Source organism: Lagenorhynchus albirostris, chromosome 7 (genome assembly GCF_949774975.1).
Source record: "Lagenorhynchus albirostris chromosome 7, mLagAlb1.1, whole genome shotgun sequence".
In the NCBI taxonomy this organism is placed as follows: Eukaryota; Metazoa; Chordata; class Mammalia; order Artiodactyla; family Delphinidae; genus Lagenorhynchus; species Lagenorhynchus albirostris.
In genome coordinates, this window is record NC_083101.1 from 45,120,355 (window position 1) to 45,139,817 (window position 19,463).

General features: G+C 38.5%; 1 protein-coding gene across 2 annotated transcripts in view; it reads left to right on the forward strand.

Annotated features, from left to right (window-relative positions):
• Positions 1-19,463, forward strand: part of TRPM6 (transient receptor potential cation channel subfamily M member 6) — a 138,840-nt gene that overhangs the window by 96,208 nt on the left and 23,169 nt on the right. For both annotated transcript variants that reach the window (XM_060154969.1, XM_060154970.1), the window contains exons 26-31: positions 5,223-6,355; positions 6,501-6,613; positions 10,590-10,713; positions 13,805-13,896; positions 15,221-15,279; positions 17,121-17,146. In XM_060154969.1, the coding sequence (XP_060010952.1) occupies positions 5,223-6,355; positions 6,501-6,613; positions 10,590-10,713; positions 13,805-13,896; positions 15,221-15,279; positions 17,121-17,146 (1,547 nt within the window). The remainder of the gene's footprint in view (positions 1-5,222; positions 6,356-6,500; positions 6,614-10,589; positions 10,714-13,804; positions 13,897-15,220; positions 15,280-17,120; positions 17,147-19,463) is intronic.

Genomic DNA, 19,463 nt, shown 5'->3' on the forward strand with positions numbered 1-19,463 from the left:
AGGTGGTCAAACAGATTTACCTTCTAGGTTGTTAGCATATGGATTTGAGGAGTCAGAATTGGAACTAGGGAGACCGCTCGAGAGATTGATACAACAGACAGATGACGCCCAAGGACTAGCCAAATTGGTGGTGGCATTGAAAGAAGTCCATTTGGTCTGCTGTAACAAAATACCATAGACTGAGTGCCTCATTAGCAGCAGAAAGTTACTGCTTACAGTTCTGGAGGCTGGAAGACTGAGATTAGGGTGCAAGGATGGTCAGGTGAAGGCCCTCTTTGGGATACAAACTTCTCATTGTGTCCTTACATGGTGGAAGGGGCTAAGGAGCTCTACTGGGGTCTCTTTTATGAAAAGTAGAGCACTGATCCCATTCGTGAGGGCTCCACTGTTATGACCTAATCACCTCCCAAAGGCCCCACCTACTAATACCATCACTGTTGAGGGTTAGGATTTCAACGTGAATTTTAGGTGGGGACACAAACATTTAGGCCATAGCAAAGAGGATAAAGGCATATTTAGAGAGGACAATTCAAGAGGTGAGTTAAGGATTGGCTGTGGCAGTAAGGGAGAGGATGAAGTCCAGGATGACTCATATCTGTAGCAGGGTAATTAGGTGAAAGGTGGCACTAAAAGATAAAGAGTACAAAATGCATGGCAGGGAGGGTGGGGGAAAGCAATGAGGTTTAGATTTTGTTGAGCCTGAGATTCTGGTGGTGCGTTTATCCAGAGATGTCTGGAAGGCTTTACATACGTGAATCTGAAGCCCTAGGGCAAAATTTGAACTGGACAAGGAAATTTGGGAGTCACCTGCCTATTTTAGGAAAATAAAATTATGACAGAGGCAGCGCTCATGCTCAGGAAGCAAGTGGAGTGAGGAGACTCAGTGGGTTGAGGGTCTCACCCTGAGAGGTGTCAACACCTGTATAATGGACCGAGGAAGAGGAACTAATGGAGAAGACTAAAAAGAATTGATCAGAAGAGTATAACGAAAACCAGGAGAAGGTAGTATCACGAGTCAAGTGAATACAGAATGAAAACTGGAGAACCAGACATTAAAAAAAGTAATTTAATAATAATAATTAGTAATAATAATACTAATAGTAAACTGAACACCAGTAATCATCATATGCTATCACATTTATCTTCAATTTGTTTCTTGGGATTTGAGTAGAGAAGGATTAGATGGTAGATGGTTATGTAGCTTCTGAAAAATATTCTAGATGCTTTCAAGAGCTCTAGTATTTGATTATGAAGCCCTAATTTAACTTCAAAACACAGTCGATCAATTTTCCTTCTTGATAGAGCTATCTCACCAGCCCTCTTTTTACATGGTTGTCCTTGTTGAGGTCATTCTGGGGAGCTTGTAAATGAAGTATCAGAGAGAGGGAAGAATATTTTCCAGTGGTAACTCAGCAGTAGTTTGAAGAGGGAGCGAAAGGAAGTTAGGAAGATATTTGCATGTTTGCCTAACTCTGAAGAAGAGATTACCTATATCTTTACAGAGTTAAGTGAATTGTAAAAAAGGAAGGAGAACATATTAAGGCTGTTTCATATCTTACTTTCTCTATTTGGAACGCCAGCTACTTTTTGTCCCTAGTAACGTAAGCCAGTGTTTTTCCTCTCTATGTTCTATGGAGTAAGATGTTAACTAGGTATTTTTCCATATTAAGCATGTTTGGGTACGTCATATTTGGGAAATACTACATTTAAAAAAAGTTTAAACACTTTATCATAATGGGCATTGTGACTCAGTAGAGTTATAGTTTGAGCTCTTCCTATAATCATTTCGCCATGAAACCTTACTGAGAAACCTTTGTGAACAACTCCCAGCATGGAAAATGTGGGTGCAATTCATTTACCCCTTCACGGGACTCTAGGACCCCAATAGAACTTTGCCTGGATCCCTGCTGAGTTGCTGAGAGGTGCTGGAGTGCAGTGGTTAATGCCATTGAATATGGAGTCACACCCTCTGGCTTTGAAGCCTCACTCTGTCATTGACCATGTGACTGGCCATGTGACCTCTTTTCATGAAGGGATAGTAGGGTGGTCATGTGGATTAAATAAAATAATGTAAAACGCCTGGCACATAATGAGTGCTCAGTGAATATTATGATTATCATGATGATTATACTTGTTATAATTTCATTTTACAATATCTGGTCCAGAGACCCACAATGAAATAATAACCGTACTGGTTTTCCCACCACCCTCAAACCTTGCACAAAGGAAACTAAAATTACGAGAATTTCTTTTACATGTCAGAATGACTAAAAGACTAGATTAAATTAATGTAGATGGTGGCTGAGGGATATAATTAAAATATATTTCATAGGACATTGAGCTTTAGAAAAGAAGTACCTTTGAAAGCAAGAGGACCTGATTTGAGAGTGACCCGGTTATTTGTCTAAGTCTCTATTGTAGCAATGTTACCTGTGCTGTGAATAGTTGCTGGTGTCTGTTGTATCCCTTCCATGTGACTGCTGCTAATGGAACTTAATGAGTCTCCATTACTGCTGTTTGGACTGTACAGTTTTTGAATTAGTTGAAACAGTGCACTAGATGGAGAGGCTCTAATTAAGCATATTTGGAAGGGAATATGCATATATTTTGTTCTCTTTTCTTCATCATCCTTGCCAATTCTAGTTTTATAGGTTCCAGAAGGTCAAGAAGCCTTTACTAAGGCTCTACTGAGTTATAGAAGTTGAAGCAAGAAAGAGAGGGTTCCACCCACATAGGTGATAATCAAAATTATACCATCCTCTTTATTCTTTAACTCCTATCTACAAAGCTTCCAGGAAGAAGTGGAAGATTTCTCAGTCCATGTGACTTGAGATATATTCTAGAGAGGGGATGTCTAACACTATTTTGGGAAGTGCTTGCTACAGCTGAGTGCTAAGCTCTTCATGGTATAATTACTGCTTTTCCCAGCCCTCAAATAAGACTGGGGGCAATTTGTTATTTCTGCATACGGTCATGTCAGCCATGAAACTGTTGGTTTCCTCCCTTGCAATTTTTCACTTTATTCCTGTTTATCAAAGATTTTCATTATGGGGAAATTGGAAAGTATACTCCTTCCTCCAAATAAAAGAATGAAACAGGGAGAAAAGAAAGAAAAAAATGTCACAAGCTAGAGTCCACTGTGAAAAATTTGGTCTTTTTCATTTAGTCTTCCAGATATTTTTAGTTAAAATTATACAGGTTTGCATTTTGTCCCCCTACCCACCTTACACATCAAAAACATTTCTCCAAGTAATTAAATATTCCTTGTAAACATATTTTAATTTTTACTGTTTCTTGACTTACAAAGTTTTTATCACAAATTTAAAAGTATATAATGCAGACCACCACAGACATCCACATCCCCACCCCTGCTGTCAGAAATAGACAAAGAAAATGACTACTAACAATGTAAGTATGATTTTTAATGGCTGCATAATATTCTATCTCATCTGTCTGCCTTAGCATAGTAAAATTCCTGCCTCTTTATTTGTCTTGGCTATTTGAACGTTCCAATGTTGCATCCCTGCCAACCTTGAGTCACTAAATCTCTTTTTAAAAATTTGCTAGATTAAAAAAATGTCACAGTGTAGACAAACTCATTGTTGTCTTATTTTTATTGATAATTTCTCTGCTTACCTAATGAGATTGGATATTTTACCACATTTCATTCTCTTTTGTGAATTATCTATTCAAGTCCTTTGGGGTCTTTATATTTTTTTTCCTCAACAATTTGTAAAAACTTTTGACTACTTAGGGGATACAAACACCTCACTGTATTTGTTAGAATAATTTCCTGTTTATTTTTTGTTTTCCAATTTTGTGTTTTATTTTCATGTGTATGAGTTTCATTTTATGTAACCACAAAATATGTATTTTGTAATTTATTTTATTGATTGTTAAGCTTAGATAACTGTATTAATTTCCTAGGGCTGCCATAATAAAGTAAACTGGGTGTTTACTGGGTGTCTTACAACAACAGAAAACTGGGTGTCTTACAACAACAGAAATTTGTTATCTCACAGTTCTGGAGGCTAGAAGTCCGAAATTACGATGTTGGCAGGTCCATGTTTTCTCTGGTGGCTCTAGGGAAGAAATCTTGCCTTGCCTCTTCTAGCTTCTGGTGTTTGCTGACACTCCTTGGTGTTCCTTGGCTTGTAGACGGATCACTCCAGTCACAAGGTGGTCTTCTCCCTGTGTACCGTCACACTGTCTTTCCTCTATGTCCAAATTTCCCTTTTTTATAAGGATATGAGTTGTATAGGCTTATGGCACACCTTAATGATCTTATTTTAACTTGATTACCTCTGTAAAGACCCTACTTTAAATAAAGTCACATTCTAGGAGTACTGGGGGTTAGGATTTCAACATACCTTTTGGGGCGGTGGGGAGGACACAAAACAAAACCTATCCCCGTACAGAGGTATTTACAGAGATATATACAGATATATTTTCTTTGTTCTTTCTAATTCTCTAAATGAAATCAATTGTTACATTTAATTTGACTCTACTTGCAATTTACTTTTGTACTTGCATAGCTGAAGGTGCCTTGTGTTGCTTTTACATGAATCAATGGGTAGACATCATAATTTTGGGTTAAAGTATTCAAAGTCATTTAAAAATTTGCCTCGGGCTTTCTCTGAATGTAGCTCTCTTAAAATGGGTTTTGTTTGAAAGTTGGGATGCCTGGTTGTACTGTAGACTTGGAATATTATTCTAAAAGATCTGTAATTTTGTTTTCTAATTATGTATTTGCTTATTGATTCTGTTCCTATCATTCTAGTTTCTTCCTCAGGATTTCCTTTCTCTACCAAAATAGCACAGTGCTGGACAATAAGAGATATTAAAATGTTTGCCTTGTAAATTAATGAATATCTTAATGAATACAAATGGGCTGATTGATGAGATGATTGAAGGGATTACTAGCAGGAAGCTGGAAATGTGACTCTGAAATATTGGAGAGAAATAAGGGGTAGAAATACAATTTGTAATTTTCCTTATTAAGGTGATAGTGGGAATTACAGGAGTGGGTGAGATCACCTGGGATGAGAGTATGTGTTGGATAGAGAAGAAGGCAGGAGACAGACCTAACTTTGGGAAGCGGCTTAGGCTGAGGAGCCACCTAAGGATGGAAGCAGGACAGGAAGAGAGTGAGGCAAGTTCCCACTTACTGTGTTTATTGGCTTACTGTGCTTATTGGTTTTCTCCCTCCCTTTTTCCCTTAGGGTTACAGAAATGTGCTTCCAACTGAAAGAAATGAATGAAAAGGTGTCTTTCATAAGGGACTCCTTATTGTCTTTGGACAGCCAGGTGGGACACCTGCAGGACCTCTCTGCCCTTACAGTGGATACCTTAAAAGTCCTTTCTGCTGTTGACACCTTACAAGAGGATGAGGCCCTCCTGGCCAACAGAAAGCATTCTACTTGCAGAAAACTTCCCCACAGCTGGAGCAATGTCATCTGTGCAGAGGTTCTAGGCAGCCTGGAGATCTCTAGAAAGAAGAAATACCAGTGTTATAGCATGCCCCCTTCTTTGCTGCGGAGCCTGGCCAGAGGCTGGCATCCCCCACGAGTGCAGACAGGGCCCTTTCTTGAGATTACAGACAGAAAGTTTTCAAATGTAAGAGATGACCAGGAAGAGCAAGAAACAGAAAATAGCATAGTTGCTTCTGGGGTGTCCCTGAACAGGCAAGCACACCCAAAGTATGGCCAATTTCTCCTGGTCCCTTCTCATCTAGAGCAAGTTCCTTATTCTGCAGAAACCAACTTGCCTCTGTCCAGACCATCTTTGGAAGCAGGTACAGATGTGCTGGCAACTGAACATGTCACCCAGAGTGCGGTCCCTGTTCATCTGATGTGGCAGACCCCGGTTGTCTCAGCCCAGGGCTCAGTGGTGGAAACCAAGGAGCAGTATGAGTCACTTGCTCAGTTACCAGCCAGACAAGACAAGGAGGAGCAAGTGCTACCCACATTGATTTGCACACCTGCACCCGTTAAAGTGACCTCCCTCCCTTCCCAAGTCAAGAGCATGCAAACTGGAGGTGGATATGTGAACTGGGCATTTTCAGAAGGTGATGAAACTGGTGTGTTTAGCACCGAGAAACAGTGGCAAACCTGCTTGGCCTCCACTTGTAACTGTGACTCCAAACAGAGTGAACAATGTCAGAGGCAGATCCGGGACAGATCCCTATCTGATAACTCAACAAGATTGGCCCAGAGGGATTGCTCAGAGGTGGGACCATGGCTTCAACAAAACACATCCCTTCGGATCAGTCCCCTTCGTAGAGACAGGCCCTTCATTAGGAGTCAGAGTTTGAGAATGCACAAAGAGGAGAAATTGAAGATCTGTAAGATTAAAAGTAAGAAGTAAACATATTTACAACCAGTATTAAATTCTTGCATTGCTACCATTCTCATTCTCCCCATTCTGTCAGTCCTTTCTGTGAAACAAAATGGTTCCGCCTACCATCTTACACTTTCTCATGTAAATCATTTCCCTTACAGATCTTTCAAAATCCTCAGAGATAGGACAGTCGAAATGGATCAAAGCAAAAATGCTAACCAAGGATAGGAAATTGTCAAAGAAAAAGAAGAAAACACAAGGACTACAGGTGCCAGTAAGTGTCTTTTGTGTTTTTGGCAATTGAGGTAGTATCCTAACTTAGCTTGGTTTTTCTCTATTCTAAAGTGCCACGTACACAAAATAGCATTGTCCTGGAAGGAACAAAGATGCAAATTTAAGAGTCAGCAAAGTGGATTTGCCACAATTCATTTGTCAGCTCATATGTTGAAAGACATTTGTGTTATTTTCAGTTTTTGGCTATTCCAAACAAAGCTGTTATGAACATTTGTGTACAAGTCTTTGTGTGGACATACGTTTTAATTTCTCTTTGGTAAATATTTAGGAGTGGAATGCTAGAGTCTTATAGTAAGTATCTGTTTAATTTTAGAAGAAACATACATCCCCACCAGCTTATGAGTAGTAGTTTGAGAGTTCCAGTGGTCCACATCCTCACCAATCCTTAGTATGCTCAGTCTTTTTAATTTTAGCATATTAGTGGGTGTGTAGTGGTATCTCACAGTTGTTTCGTTTGCATTTCTGTAGTGACTAGTGCTGCTAGGTATCTTTTCATATGCTTATATTCCATCTGTATATCTTTTTTGGTGACATATCCATTCAAATCTTTTGTTCATTTAAAAAAATTGGGTTGTGGGACTTCTCTGGTGGTGCAGTGGTTAAGAATCCGCCTGGCAGTGCAGGGGACACGAGTGCGATCCCTGGTCCGGGAAGATCCTGCACGCTGTGGAGCAGCTAAGCCCATTCACTACAACTACTGAGCTTGTGCTCTAGAGCCCACGAGCCACAACTACTGAGCCTGCGCACCACAACTACTGAAGCCTGCGAGCCCTAGAACCCATGCGCTGCAACTACTGAAGGCCATGCGCTCTAGGGCCCACGTGCTGCAACTACTGAGTCCATGTGCTGCAACTACTGAAGCCCACGTGCCTAGAGCCTGTGCTCTGCAACAAGAAACCACCACAGTGAGAAGCCTGTGCACTGCAATGAAGAGTAGCCCCCGCTCGCAACAGAGAAGGCCCGCGCACAGCAACAAAGACCCAACACAGGCAAAAATAAATAAATAAATAAATAAATAAATAAAATTGGGTTGTTTGTCTTGTTAGGTTGCAAGAGTTTTTTTTTTTTTTTAATTTTTATTTCTTATTCTAAATATAAGCTGGTTTTTGGATATATGTTTCACAAATATTTCCTCTCAGTGGCTTGCCTTTTATTTTTCATAAATGTCCTTGAAAACATAGGACACTTTTATTTTGATGAAGTCCAATATTTGATTTTTTTCTTTCATGTCTATGCTTTTCATATCATATTTAAGAAATTTTGCCAAACCCAGGATCACTGAGATTCTCTTACGTTTTCTCCTAGGAATTTTATATTTAGGTTAAGTTCTGATTATTTGTTGGTGGTATATAGAAATATAATTTTTAAAATATTGATTTTGGGGCTTCCCTGGTGGCGCAGTGGTTGAGAGTCTGCCTGCTGAAGCAGGGTACACGGGTTCGTGCCCCAATCCGGGAAGATCCCACATTGCCATGGAGTGGCTGGGCCTGTGAGCCATGGACGTTGAGCCTGTGTGTCCAGAGCCCGTGCTCCACAACGCGAGAGGCCACAACAGTGAGAGGCCCACATACCAAGAAAAAAAAAAAAATTGATTTTGTATCCTACAACCTTGCTAAACTTACTTATTTGTTTGAGTAGGTTTTTTTTTTGTTACTTCTTTAGAATGTTCTATGTATGTGATCATGTTATCTACAAATGAAAATACTATTACTTTTTCCTTTCAAATCAGGATGTATTTTATTCCTTTTTCTTGCCCAGTTACATTGGCTAGTACCTCTAGTACAATACTGAATAGAAGTGGTGAAAGCAGGTAGCCTTTCCTTGTTTCTTCTCTTTAGGTGGAAAGTATTTAGTCTTTTAGCAGTAAGTATGATGTTAGCTGTGGGGTTTTTATTTGGATGTCCTTTATCAGGTTGAAGAATTTGCCTTCTATTCTTACTTTTCTGAGAATTTTTATTATTAACAGATATGACATTTGTCAAATGCTTTTTCTGTGTCAACCTATATGGTCAGATGGTTTTTCATTTTTATTATGTTAATATGATGAATTATATTAATTAATTTTATAATGTTAGAAGTAATGTTTAGAATATTAAATCAGCCTTGCTGGGATGAACCACAACTGGTCATGATGTATTATCTTTTTTAGATGCTGTATTCATTTTGCTAACATCTTGATACAATTTTATTGCATCTTTTTTCTTGAGAAATATTTATCTTTAGACCTCTCTTCTTGTAATATCTTTGTCTGGTTTTGGTATCAGGGTGATGCTGGGCTTATTGACTGAGTTGGGAAGTGTTTCTTCTTCTTCATTTTTCTGGGTGAGTTTGTATAGATATTATTTAAATCTTACTTATTTGGTAGAATCAACAGTGAAACCTTCTCTGTGGGAAAGTTTTAACTACAGATTCAATTTCTGTAATAGATATAGGGCTATTCAGGTTATGTGATTCTTCTTGAGTGTGCTTTGTGTCTTTTGAGGAACCTGTCCATTTAAGGTTTTAAATTGATTGGCATACAGTTTTTTATAATATTATCTTATTATCCTTTTATTGTTTGAGAGATCTGTAGTGACCTCACTTCTCTCTTTCCTAATATTTTACATTTGTGTTTTCTCTTTCTGTTTTATGATTAGTCTGGCTACAGGTTTATCTGCTTTATTGATCTTTTCACAGAACCAGCTCTTGGTTCATTGATTTTTCTTTGAATTCTATTTCATTGATTTTACTCCTTATTATTTCCTTTGTTCTGTTTACTTTGGGTTTAATTAGCTCCTTTTTTGTTTTTGTTTTCTTTGCTAGTTTGTTAAGGTAGAAGCCTTGGTCGTTGATTTGAGACTTTCTTCTTTTCTAGTATAGGCATTTAGTGCTATAAAATTCCTTCTAATCATTGTTCTAGCTATATCCTACAGATTCTGATATGTTATGTTTTCATTTGCATTCAGTAAATCTTTTTGTTTATTGTTGGGAAGTCTTAGATCTGAGTTGACAATTCTGCAGGACTTCACTTTTCATGATCTTAATGCCCTGCTTCATTTTTCTGTTCTACATGTATTTTTCCATATAATAACATGTGTGCATTTTTCAAAGCACCTCAACTCTTTTTAGAATGAGAAGCAGAAGCAAAAAGATAAATATTGAATCAATTATGTAACATCACCTTTTGGAGGAGAGACTTAGCTTTGATAAAGACTCTTCTTTCAGGGAAAATGCCACGAATTGCTGGGACCCCATAAAATATGAATTTAAATAGAATTATTTTGGAAATAGTTAAAATGGCCAGAGTTAAACTAGAAATTATAACTGAGCTCAAGTACTATAACTTGCATTTGTTTGTTGTCCTGTAGTTTGTCAATTTATCTCATTTCTTATCTGTCCCTGGGAAGAACATAAGGCAGCCATTATTATTGGCTATCTATTATTTTAAGGATGAAGGGAATGGAGCTCATAGACATTACATGATTTTCCCAGTTCATATAGTTTCTAAGTGACAGAGCTAGAATTCTAACAAGTTCTTTTGGATCCAACCCTTACGTTTTTGTTGTTTTGCTCTCTACCAGTAGTTCTCAAACTGTGGTCTCCCATCAGCTTTAGCACCACCTGGAAACATACTAGACGTACAAATTCTCCCTCCCCCCCGAAGACCTACTGAATCACAGATCCTGAGGGTGGGACCCAGTGATCTGTGGTTTAACACAGTCCTGGGTGATTCTGTTGCACACTCAAGTTTAAGAACTGCTCCCCACCCTGGTTCTCAATCATGACTGCAGATAGAAAAGTCACATGGTTGCTTGGGTCCTGCCAGCATGAGTGATGGAAGTTCAAAGCTTCAGGGTGATTTTAATGTGCAGCCAATGTTAACAACCACTCCTCTTCAACATAGTACCTCTATTAATGTGATACAAAATGTATTCAGATTAATGTCACTGTGTTCCAACGAGTGTTTTTCTCTCCAGGTCATAACAGTCAACACCTGCTCTCAAAGTGACCAACTGAACCCAGAGGCAGGAGAAAATAAGATCTCAGAAGAACAGAATTGCAGCAAGAACTGGATTCCGGTGTCCAAATTTAGTCAGATAAGTATGTAACAGTCTACACTCTTGAATCCCAAAAATTCTGGTAGTGTTTTCTCAGGGTATGATCTTTAGACCAGTGGCGGTCCCTGCTGTTCTTTCAAGTGGGAGATGAGAGAATGACCACACTCTCTTAGGAAAATAGCTCTTTTCTGCTTTTAGTTTTTATGAAGGGGGTGCAATTTCCATTTGTTTAATGGAATAGTTTTCAGAATTTAGAAAAGAAAAATTAAAATTTAGATAGTCTCATATTCAGAGCTGTTGAATCTGGATCAGAGAGTATTCATTTAGTCTGATTTATGGGTGGGGTTGTCTAATTTTACAAATTCTTTAAAGTTCAAGTGACATTGATATGAGCCTTTATACAGAATTCAGTGGATTGAGTTGTAGTTGGTTATTTACTACTGCTTACATGTAGTGTTTGTTCCATTGGCAAATATCCCTTAAGCTTAATCGTAATGATGTTTGTAGAGGATAGAAGACAGATCAATGAGCTAGGAACGAAGACTGTGAGCTAGGCATAGAATGTGAAATAAGCCTGGATATATGAGGGCAGATTATGAATTGAGAGCAATGAACTGAACATTGAACTTCTTGCATTTGATAATAAGAGAACTTTACTTATTTTTAAACAGAGGGGACTATGTGATTAAGAAGTCATAAATATTTTAAATTATTTGAAATACTAAACTTAAGGTACAAATAGATATTGTATTGAAATCTATGTTACTATGCTTCTTTAAAACTTTGTTTGCTCTATGGTCACTGGTTTTCAACCAAGGGGTGATTCCGCCTCCACAACCAACAATGTCTGAAGACGTTGTAAGACATTTTTGGTTGTCACAACTGAAGGAGGGGCAGTTGCTCTTGGCATCATTTTTACATAAATTATTTATGTTTTTTAAAAATATATAAAAGATATGGTTGATATAATATTGTATTATTTTTAGGTGTACAATGTAATGGTTTGATATATGTATGTGTTGAAAATGATTACCACAATAAGTTAATGTCCATCACATAATTACAATTATTTTTTCTTGTGATGAGAACTTTTAAGATCTATTGTCTTAGCAACTTTCAAATATACAATACAGTATTGTTAACTACAGTCACCATGCTGTACCTTACCTCCCCAGGTATTATTTATTTTATAGCTGGAGTTTGTACCTTTTGACCATCTTCACTCATCTCTCTCACCCTCCCATCCCGCAAATTATTTAAGTTCTTTCCAAAAAATTTCAAACTGAGAAAGATGGGTGTGGCAGGAGGGTTCTGGCAAAGAATCTCATTTAAATCTGATGATCAGAAAGGAAGAGAAGGTTTAGGGAGTTAGGCTGACTCCAGGTGCCTGGCTTGAACCACATTCTGGGTTGAGAATTTTAGTTTTCAAAAACTTGTCTGAGTTAAGAATTAATTAAAAAAGAATTAAAAAAAATAAAATTTTGAGGGTGGGGAGGTGCCCTGTCAGGTAGATCTTTCTAAAGACAAAAAGTAAAGTTCTGAGGAAATCAACTATGAAAAGGAAAGAATTTTTTTAAAAAAGGAAAGCATAGTTTGTTTAATTTTAATACTGTGCTATCATTGAAATCATATTTATCATAATTTTATGATGTTACGAAAAATGTACATGAAATTTTTTGATTTTTCTTTTCCAGTAGCTTTTTTGCATTTCCTGTATACTTTTTTTTCAGCATAAAACAGTAGGAAAAAAAAATGGTTATTTCCTACATTTAGACAGGAACTCTTTTTTTTTTCCACATTTTTATTGGAGTATAAGTGCTTTACAATGTTATGTTAGTTTCTGCTGTACAACAAAGTGAATCAGCTATATACCTATATCCCCATATCCCCTCCCTCTTTTTTTTTTTTTTTTTTACGGTACACGGGCCTCTCACTGTCGTGGCCTCTCCCGTTGCGGAGCACAGGCTCTGCAGCCATGGCTCACGGGCCCAGCTGCTCCGCGGCATGTGGGATCTTCCCGGACCGGGGCACGAACCCGTGTCCCCTGCATCGGCAGGTGGACTCCCAACCACTGCGCCACCAGGGAAGCCCTCCCCTCCCTCTTGAGCCTCTCTCTCACCCTCCCTATCTCACTCCTCTAGGTGGTCACAAAGTATCCAGTTGATCTGCCTGTGCTATTCAGCAGCTTCCCACTAGCCATCCATTTTACATTTGGTAGTGTACATATGTCAATGCTACTCTCTCACTTCATCCCAGCTTCCCCTTCCCCTGCTGTGTCCTCAAGTCTGTTCTCTACATCTGCATCTGTATTCCTGCCCTGCCACTAGGTTCATCAGTACCGTTTTTTTAGATTACATATATATGCGTTAGGGTCAGTTTCGTTCCTTTTTATGGTGGAGTAATATTCCATTGTATATGTGTGCCACATCTTCTTTATCCATTCATCTGCTGATGGACATTTAGGTTGCTTCCATGTCCTTAGCCCGGGGCTCTTAATAAGTATTATTCTCAGAATTAATCCAACCAAATATTTATTAAATTATTATTGGGCACCTGCTATGTGCCAGTGACTCTGTAAGTACCAGATATAAAAAATAACAGTAATGATCCTTGTCAAGATTTGTTTAAGAAAAGGATTAAAAATTAAAACTATTGGCTGGCATTCTTTTCTATCTTTCTTTTGTTTTTGTTTTGTTTTCTTTTTTAAGTAGCCTATTGTAATGCCTGATGCAATTGTTAAGGAAGAATTCCTAACAATTTGGACCTCAAATTTCATGTATTTTTAAATAAAGCATGGATGATGGGGTGCAAGGGAAGGTAAGTGTGCAAAAATTACTAAAGGTGTTTAATAGGAGGGCAGGTTATGGATAACTTAATTCTTTGATAGAGAAGTATAAATTGTTATAAACGTAAAGGTAACTATTGAAGAATAGAAATAGGGTGTATAGCTTTCAGCCACTTGAGTAAAGCTCAAAAAGGACGAAGGAATCTTGGTACAACTTGCTAAAAAGAGAAAGAAAACCCTGTATTCCAATTTAGATGAATGCACGGTGTTCAGATCTTTTATTTGGAACTGTGATTCAAGTGTAACATGTTTTCACGTATTCTCTATTTTTTGCCTTCTTTTTAACAAGGTCTAGAATCTTACATATATCAGAAAATGAAAAGTAGAGAAACTGAACGGCATTCTGTACACGTCAGTGATCATGTAAGGCAGTCTCAAGAGGTAAAAACATTTTATTTGATATTTTAAAAGCTCAGTTTCTCACCCTTTGTCCCCCCACTTTATTCTTTCCTTGTCGTTCGCCTTTATGCAGTTTATCCACCCAGTAATTTATCCTGGGTATTTTTATCATGAAATAGAAAGAATTTAGGAATTTTTGAAACTGTTTTCGCATATATAAAAGTTGCCATGTGGAAGAAAATAAGATATTTTCAATACACTTTTAAGAGGTAGAGCTAACATCAACATATAGACTCTACTGGGAGACAGATTTCAGCCTGATTTGAGAAGGAATTTTTAGCAGTTGGAGCTTTCCAAGGATGGAATGGTTTATTTCTCGAAGTAGTAAGTGCCTCACTTAGTGTGGTTAATTAAACAGGCAAAGCAAACATCTTTGCAGATGTGTTGGAGGGGATTTGGACATTGCAGGAAAGGACTTTCAGTGTTTCTCTACCACTGATTTTGCAGTCTGTTTTTCTTAACCATTTGCAAATATGTGCCTGTTTTATTGCCATCCACCATGAGGGAAGCGTGATCTAGTTAGACTACCCCCCAAATCTAATCTTGGTCTTGGTTTGAATATTACCTCTATGACCTTGGGAACTATATGAATGTATACTAACAACCTCAGATGTTCTTGTAGGAATGCAATCTGTGAAAGTAAAATGTAAGACTACTTGAAGGTAATTGGAGGCAGGGACCTGTCTGCCCTGTCAAATCCTGGCTCTGTCACTTCCTAGGTTTCAAAGCTGTATACATCAATTAACCTGTGAGTTTCATTACCTGTATCTCAAAAATGGGGTTAATGCCATCCTTACGAGACTGATAGTGGATAACAAAAATAACACCAATGAAAATGCCTAGAGTAATGCTTGGAGTATAGAAATAGAATGAGATATATTCAAGGTAACATTCTAAATAATCATCAACTGAAACAATAATCTGATGATAGGCTATAATAATGTAATGGTCAATGTTTCCTGTCAACTTTGACCTTCTTTTCTTCTTTCATGTCATTAACTGATGTTATATGTTCACTCTCATTTTTATAAAAACCGTTATGTATTACATTTTCTCTTTGATGTTCCCATAAAAGTAATCCTTTCTGTTAAGGTCAGTCATCACACTGAGTTACTCATATATTGTGCTAACATTATGCATCTTTCTAGCTTGAGTCTTGCATGTTTAGTAAGAGAAATATTGAGCCTAGAGGAAAGGAAAAAAAAGAACTATACCCTCCAAGGAGTGTGTTCTGCAAATGTATTACTGGAAGCTTGGGGTGGGAGAGAGTTTGGTGAACATGTAATGACCTTTCCCTTCTGCCCAGGATCTAAGCAAAAACTCTTTGTGGAATTCAAGGAGCACCAAGGTCAATAGGAACTCTCAGTGAGTATTTCTAAGTGTCTGCCTTTAAGCATCTTTGGCTTTTATTTTTTTTAACTGGATTGGGAAGAAAGGTTTAATTGGGTCAGAAAAGGAGAAAAAAAAAGTGTGTGTCCAATGACAGTATTTTTCTTGTGTTAGCAAGAATGAAAATTATTTATTCTCCTAGTTTTCCTGTTTCTGGCAACAAGATCTCACCTTAGTGCCTTTTAAGAATATAATGATACATGTACTACTGTAGCAAATTAACCGTTTGTCTTTTTTTTTAATTTAATTTTATTTTTGGCTGGTTTGGGTCTTCGTTGCTGCATGCGGGCTTTCTCTAGTCGCAGCGAGCAGGGGCTACTCTTCGTTGTGGTGTATGGGCTTCTCATTGCGGTGGCTTCTCTTGTTGCGGAGCACGGGCTCTAGACGCACGGGCTTCAGTAGTTGTGGTGCACTGGCTTAGTTGCTCCGTGGCCTGTGAGATCTTCCCAGACCTGGGCTCGAACCTGTGTCCCCTGCATTGGCAGGGGGATTCTTAACCACTGGACCACCAGGGAAGTCCCTAGCCATTTGTCTTTTTAGTGTCGGAAAACCACACATGAAATAATGAGTATCATATATTTTCTGATAGATAAGAGTGAAATTTGCATTAAAAAGTAGGAATAAATTTGTCTTGACTGAAAATAAAAAGACTTAGAATGAAGACTAAATAATTTTTTTAGTTTTTTTTTTCAAAATTTTCCTTTTAGTTTATAAGATGGATCTTTTTGGTTTCTCCTTAACATTCTAAGTGTTTGTCAAAGCAGTAACAAGTTGAGAAGGATTGAGACAGAGAGAAAGGAAGACAGGGCTAGAGAGAGGAGATAGAGAACTCACCTTTTTATAGACTTGAGGTTCCTCCTAGACTTTTATTTATTCAGAGAAAATTTGAAAGCCAACCAAGCAAAGATTATTCTGTTTGTAGTGTTTTATGGACTTTTCCAGTTACGTCATCAAATTAACCATTCTTAGAGTTATAGGAGCAGAATTCAAAAGCATCTGTACTCTACAAAGGGCCCGTTGATGCCAGGCAGGTGGAATATGGCGGTCAGTTTGCAGTCAGCTCTGTTTGAGATGGCCTTTTCTCTGGAGCTCTCAAGGTCTCTCTGTGCAAGCCTGCCTCTAGCCTTAACATGCACATGAGTTTCTTCTCCCAAAAGTTCTGTAGTTTGTGCTCATGCAGAGTAGTGGGTTATTGCAGCATGAAATTAAACAATAACTGTAATTGTACTTGCTTCCCCAAGGACCTTAAATACTGGACATATTCTTCGAATGTATTTATTCCGACTTGCCCATGCCACTTGTGCACTTGAGCAGGGCATGTAACAATTTAAAGAGAGCTAATTTCAGCCTGTGAACATTTAGGGGCCATGTGGGCTAATGAAACTGATTTGTTGGCTTGTCCAGAGATATTCACAGACTCTTCTGTAGGCATCTGCTTTGCATAGTTCAGGAAGCCTTTAGCTTAATTGATCCAGAACAACACAAACACAGTTAAATCTTATATATGTTGTGTGATCACATAACTAATTAAAAACAAAAACCAACAACTGCTTTTCAGTTAGCTTAGGGCCTACTCAGTAAATTAATTACATATATATCTGGTGCTCATTCTTCTATGAAAACAATTGTAGGGTTGTAAACTGTTTCTCTAAAGGTAGGGGTCAAATGTAACTGATACTCTTCCTTCAAAGTAATATATACACATGTATATACATATATACTTATAGATTGTATTATTACTGTTTCACACACTTTTCATTTCTTTGATCATTGAAAATTTTGAAGCATTATCTAAACAACTTTAATTTTTCAAACAGGTTGAGAAGTTCAAATGGAGTTAACAGTAAGTTTTTTGTTTTTTTTTTTTATTTATTTTTGGCTACGTTGAGTCTTCGTTGCTGCGCTCGGGCTTTCTCTAGTTGCGGCGAGCAGGGGCTACTATTCATGGCAGTGCATGGGCTTCTCATTGCGGTGGCTTCTCTTGTTGCGGAGCACAGGCTCTAGGCGCGTGGGCTCAGGAGCTGTGGCTCACGGGCTCTAGAGAGCAGGCTCAGTAGTTGTGGCGCACGGACCTGGCTGCTCTGCGGCATGTGGGATCCTCCCGGACCAGGGCTCGAACCCATGTCCCCTGCATTGGCAGGTGGATTCTTAACCACTGCACCACCAGGAAAGCCCAACAGTAAGTTTTTATATTTTTATTTTTTCATCTTATCAGTGGTGGGGTTTACTCTCCTGCTGTCTCAGACTTTTATAGTTCCTGAAATCCTGATTTTTGTTTACTATACAAAGTAGCAAGTTCGGTAGAAAAGTAGAAGGTTGAATGTCTTTCTCCAGATAAATCGAGATCTTACCTGATCTTACCTGTTACCTGTTTTTGACTGTGATTTTCTAGTTTTCTCTGTGAGTGAGGGTATAGCCACTGAGCTCATTTAGACTGTTCAACAACTCTTACTGTCATCGTTTAACACATTGCTATTTAAGAACCATTCATAAGATTATATGTGGATCTCCTTTCCTATATGTCTTCAGTGGGACTCCATGCCCCAAGTGGCTAAGTGGGACCAAGCCTACTTTGGTGAGACACCTCCCTGGTGAAGCCACTCTCATTAGCTACTTTCAAATTTCATCACAAACTGTACCTTTCCATCTTCCTGACCCCTCGATACAGACTGGGCACCTTCATCACTTATGTGAAACCTTCAGTGCCTTCCCATTACCTATAGGATGGGCTGCAAATCCCTTACTCTTTCTCAATGCTCTTGAGAGTCTGGCCCCAGTCCAAATTTCCAGGCTCATGAATGAGCCCTTTTATGCAATATTTCTTCCATGAAGAATGTGACCACCTACCTATTACCCTCTCCACGTGGTGTCCAGAAGGCATTTTCAAATGTGGAACAAAATGTTCCACCTCCCTTCTCTGCCATCTCAGGAAATGACAACTTTATCCTTCCCGTTGCTGAGGCCAAAGTCTTGCAATCCTACTTGACTCCCATTTTCTCACATTCCCACAGCCAACCCATCAATAAGTCTTTCAAAATATATTGAAAAGCTGATCACTTTGCTACCCCCACATATCACTTTTCACCTCTTCCCTGGATTACAGGATGGCCTCCAAACTGTTGCTCTATTTCCAGAGAGCACCTGGAATAACACTTTTAAACTCAAAGTCATATTGAGTCACTCTTCTGTTCAAATGGTGTTCCAGCTCACTCTGTAAAAGCAAAGTCCAAACACCGTCTACGAGGCCCTGTTGATCTGCTCCCCCTCCTTCAACTCTGGCCACTCTCTCCTCCTTAACACAGCAAGTATGGTCCTGCCTCAGGATGTTTGCACTTGCCATTACTTCTGCCTGGAATACTCTTCATTTATCCTTATGACTCACCCCCTCTCTTCCTTCGGGTCTTTGCTCACATTTCACCCTATCAGGGAGGTCTTTCCTAACCAACCTATATAATATAGAAGAGTAATCTCCCTGTCTCCCACGATTCCTCTCTCAATATGTATGTAATATACTATAATACTATATATTTACTTATTTATTTCCTATTTCCCTTTCCTACAATGTAGGCTTTATCTGTTTTCATTACTGCTCTTTCTGTCGAGGATAGACTAATACCTGGCACGTAGTAGGTCAGTAAATATATGCTGAATGAATGTGAACAAGATCTCACAGCTCCTTAAGTGGTGAAGCCAGGATTGAAACTCAGTTTTGTCAGACTCAGATGCCCATACTCTATTTCACATTGTTTGTCTATGAAGATTCCCTAAGCCTCTATGTACACCTCTATTATATTACTTAGCAAACTGTATTGTGATTATAGTTTACATGTATTTCATATTTGTTTTTCACTAAGGTGGGAGAGCCACATCTTATTCACATCGCTCATGCCTAGCACGACCCTTAGTGGGAACTAAATACTTTTTTTTTTTTTTAGTTATTGAATCGAACTTAGAAAGGCACAGTCTTTTTTGATGATCTTACCTTTTACCCAGCACCCCCAAAGGGAGGGAGTTTCTTCCCTTCCTTATCCAGCAACAAGAAGCCAGAGACATCTGTGAAATTGGGCTCCTTATGCCGCTTCCTCTACAAGGTATAAAGTAGTTCCCACCATGAGACTAAAGTTCTCGACTTTAATTTTGATTTTATGAAATGGCAAAAC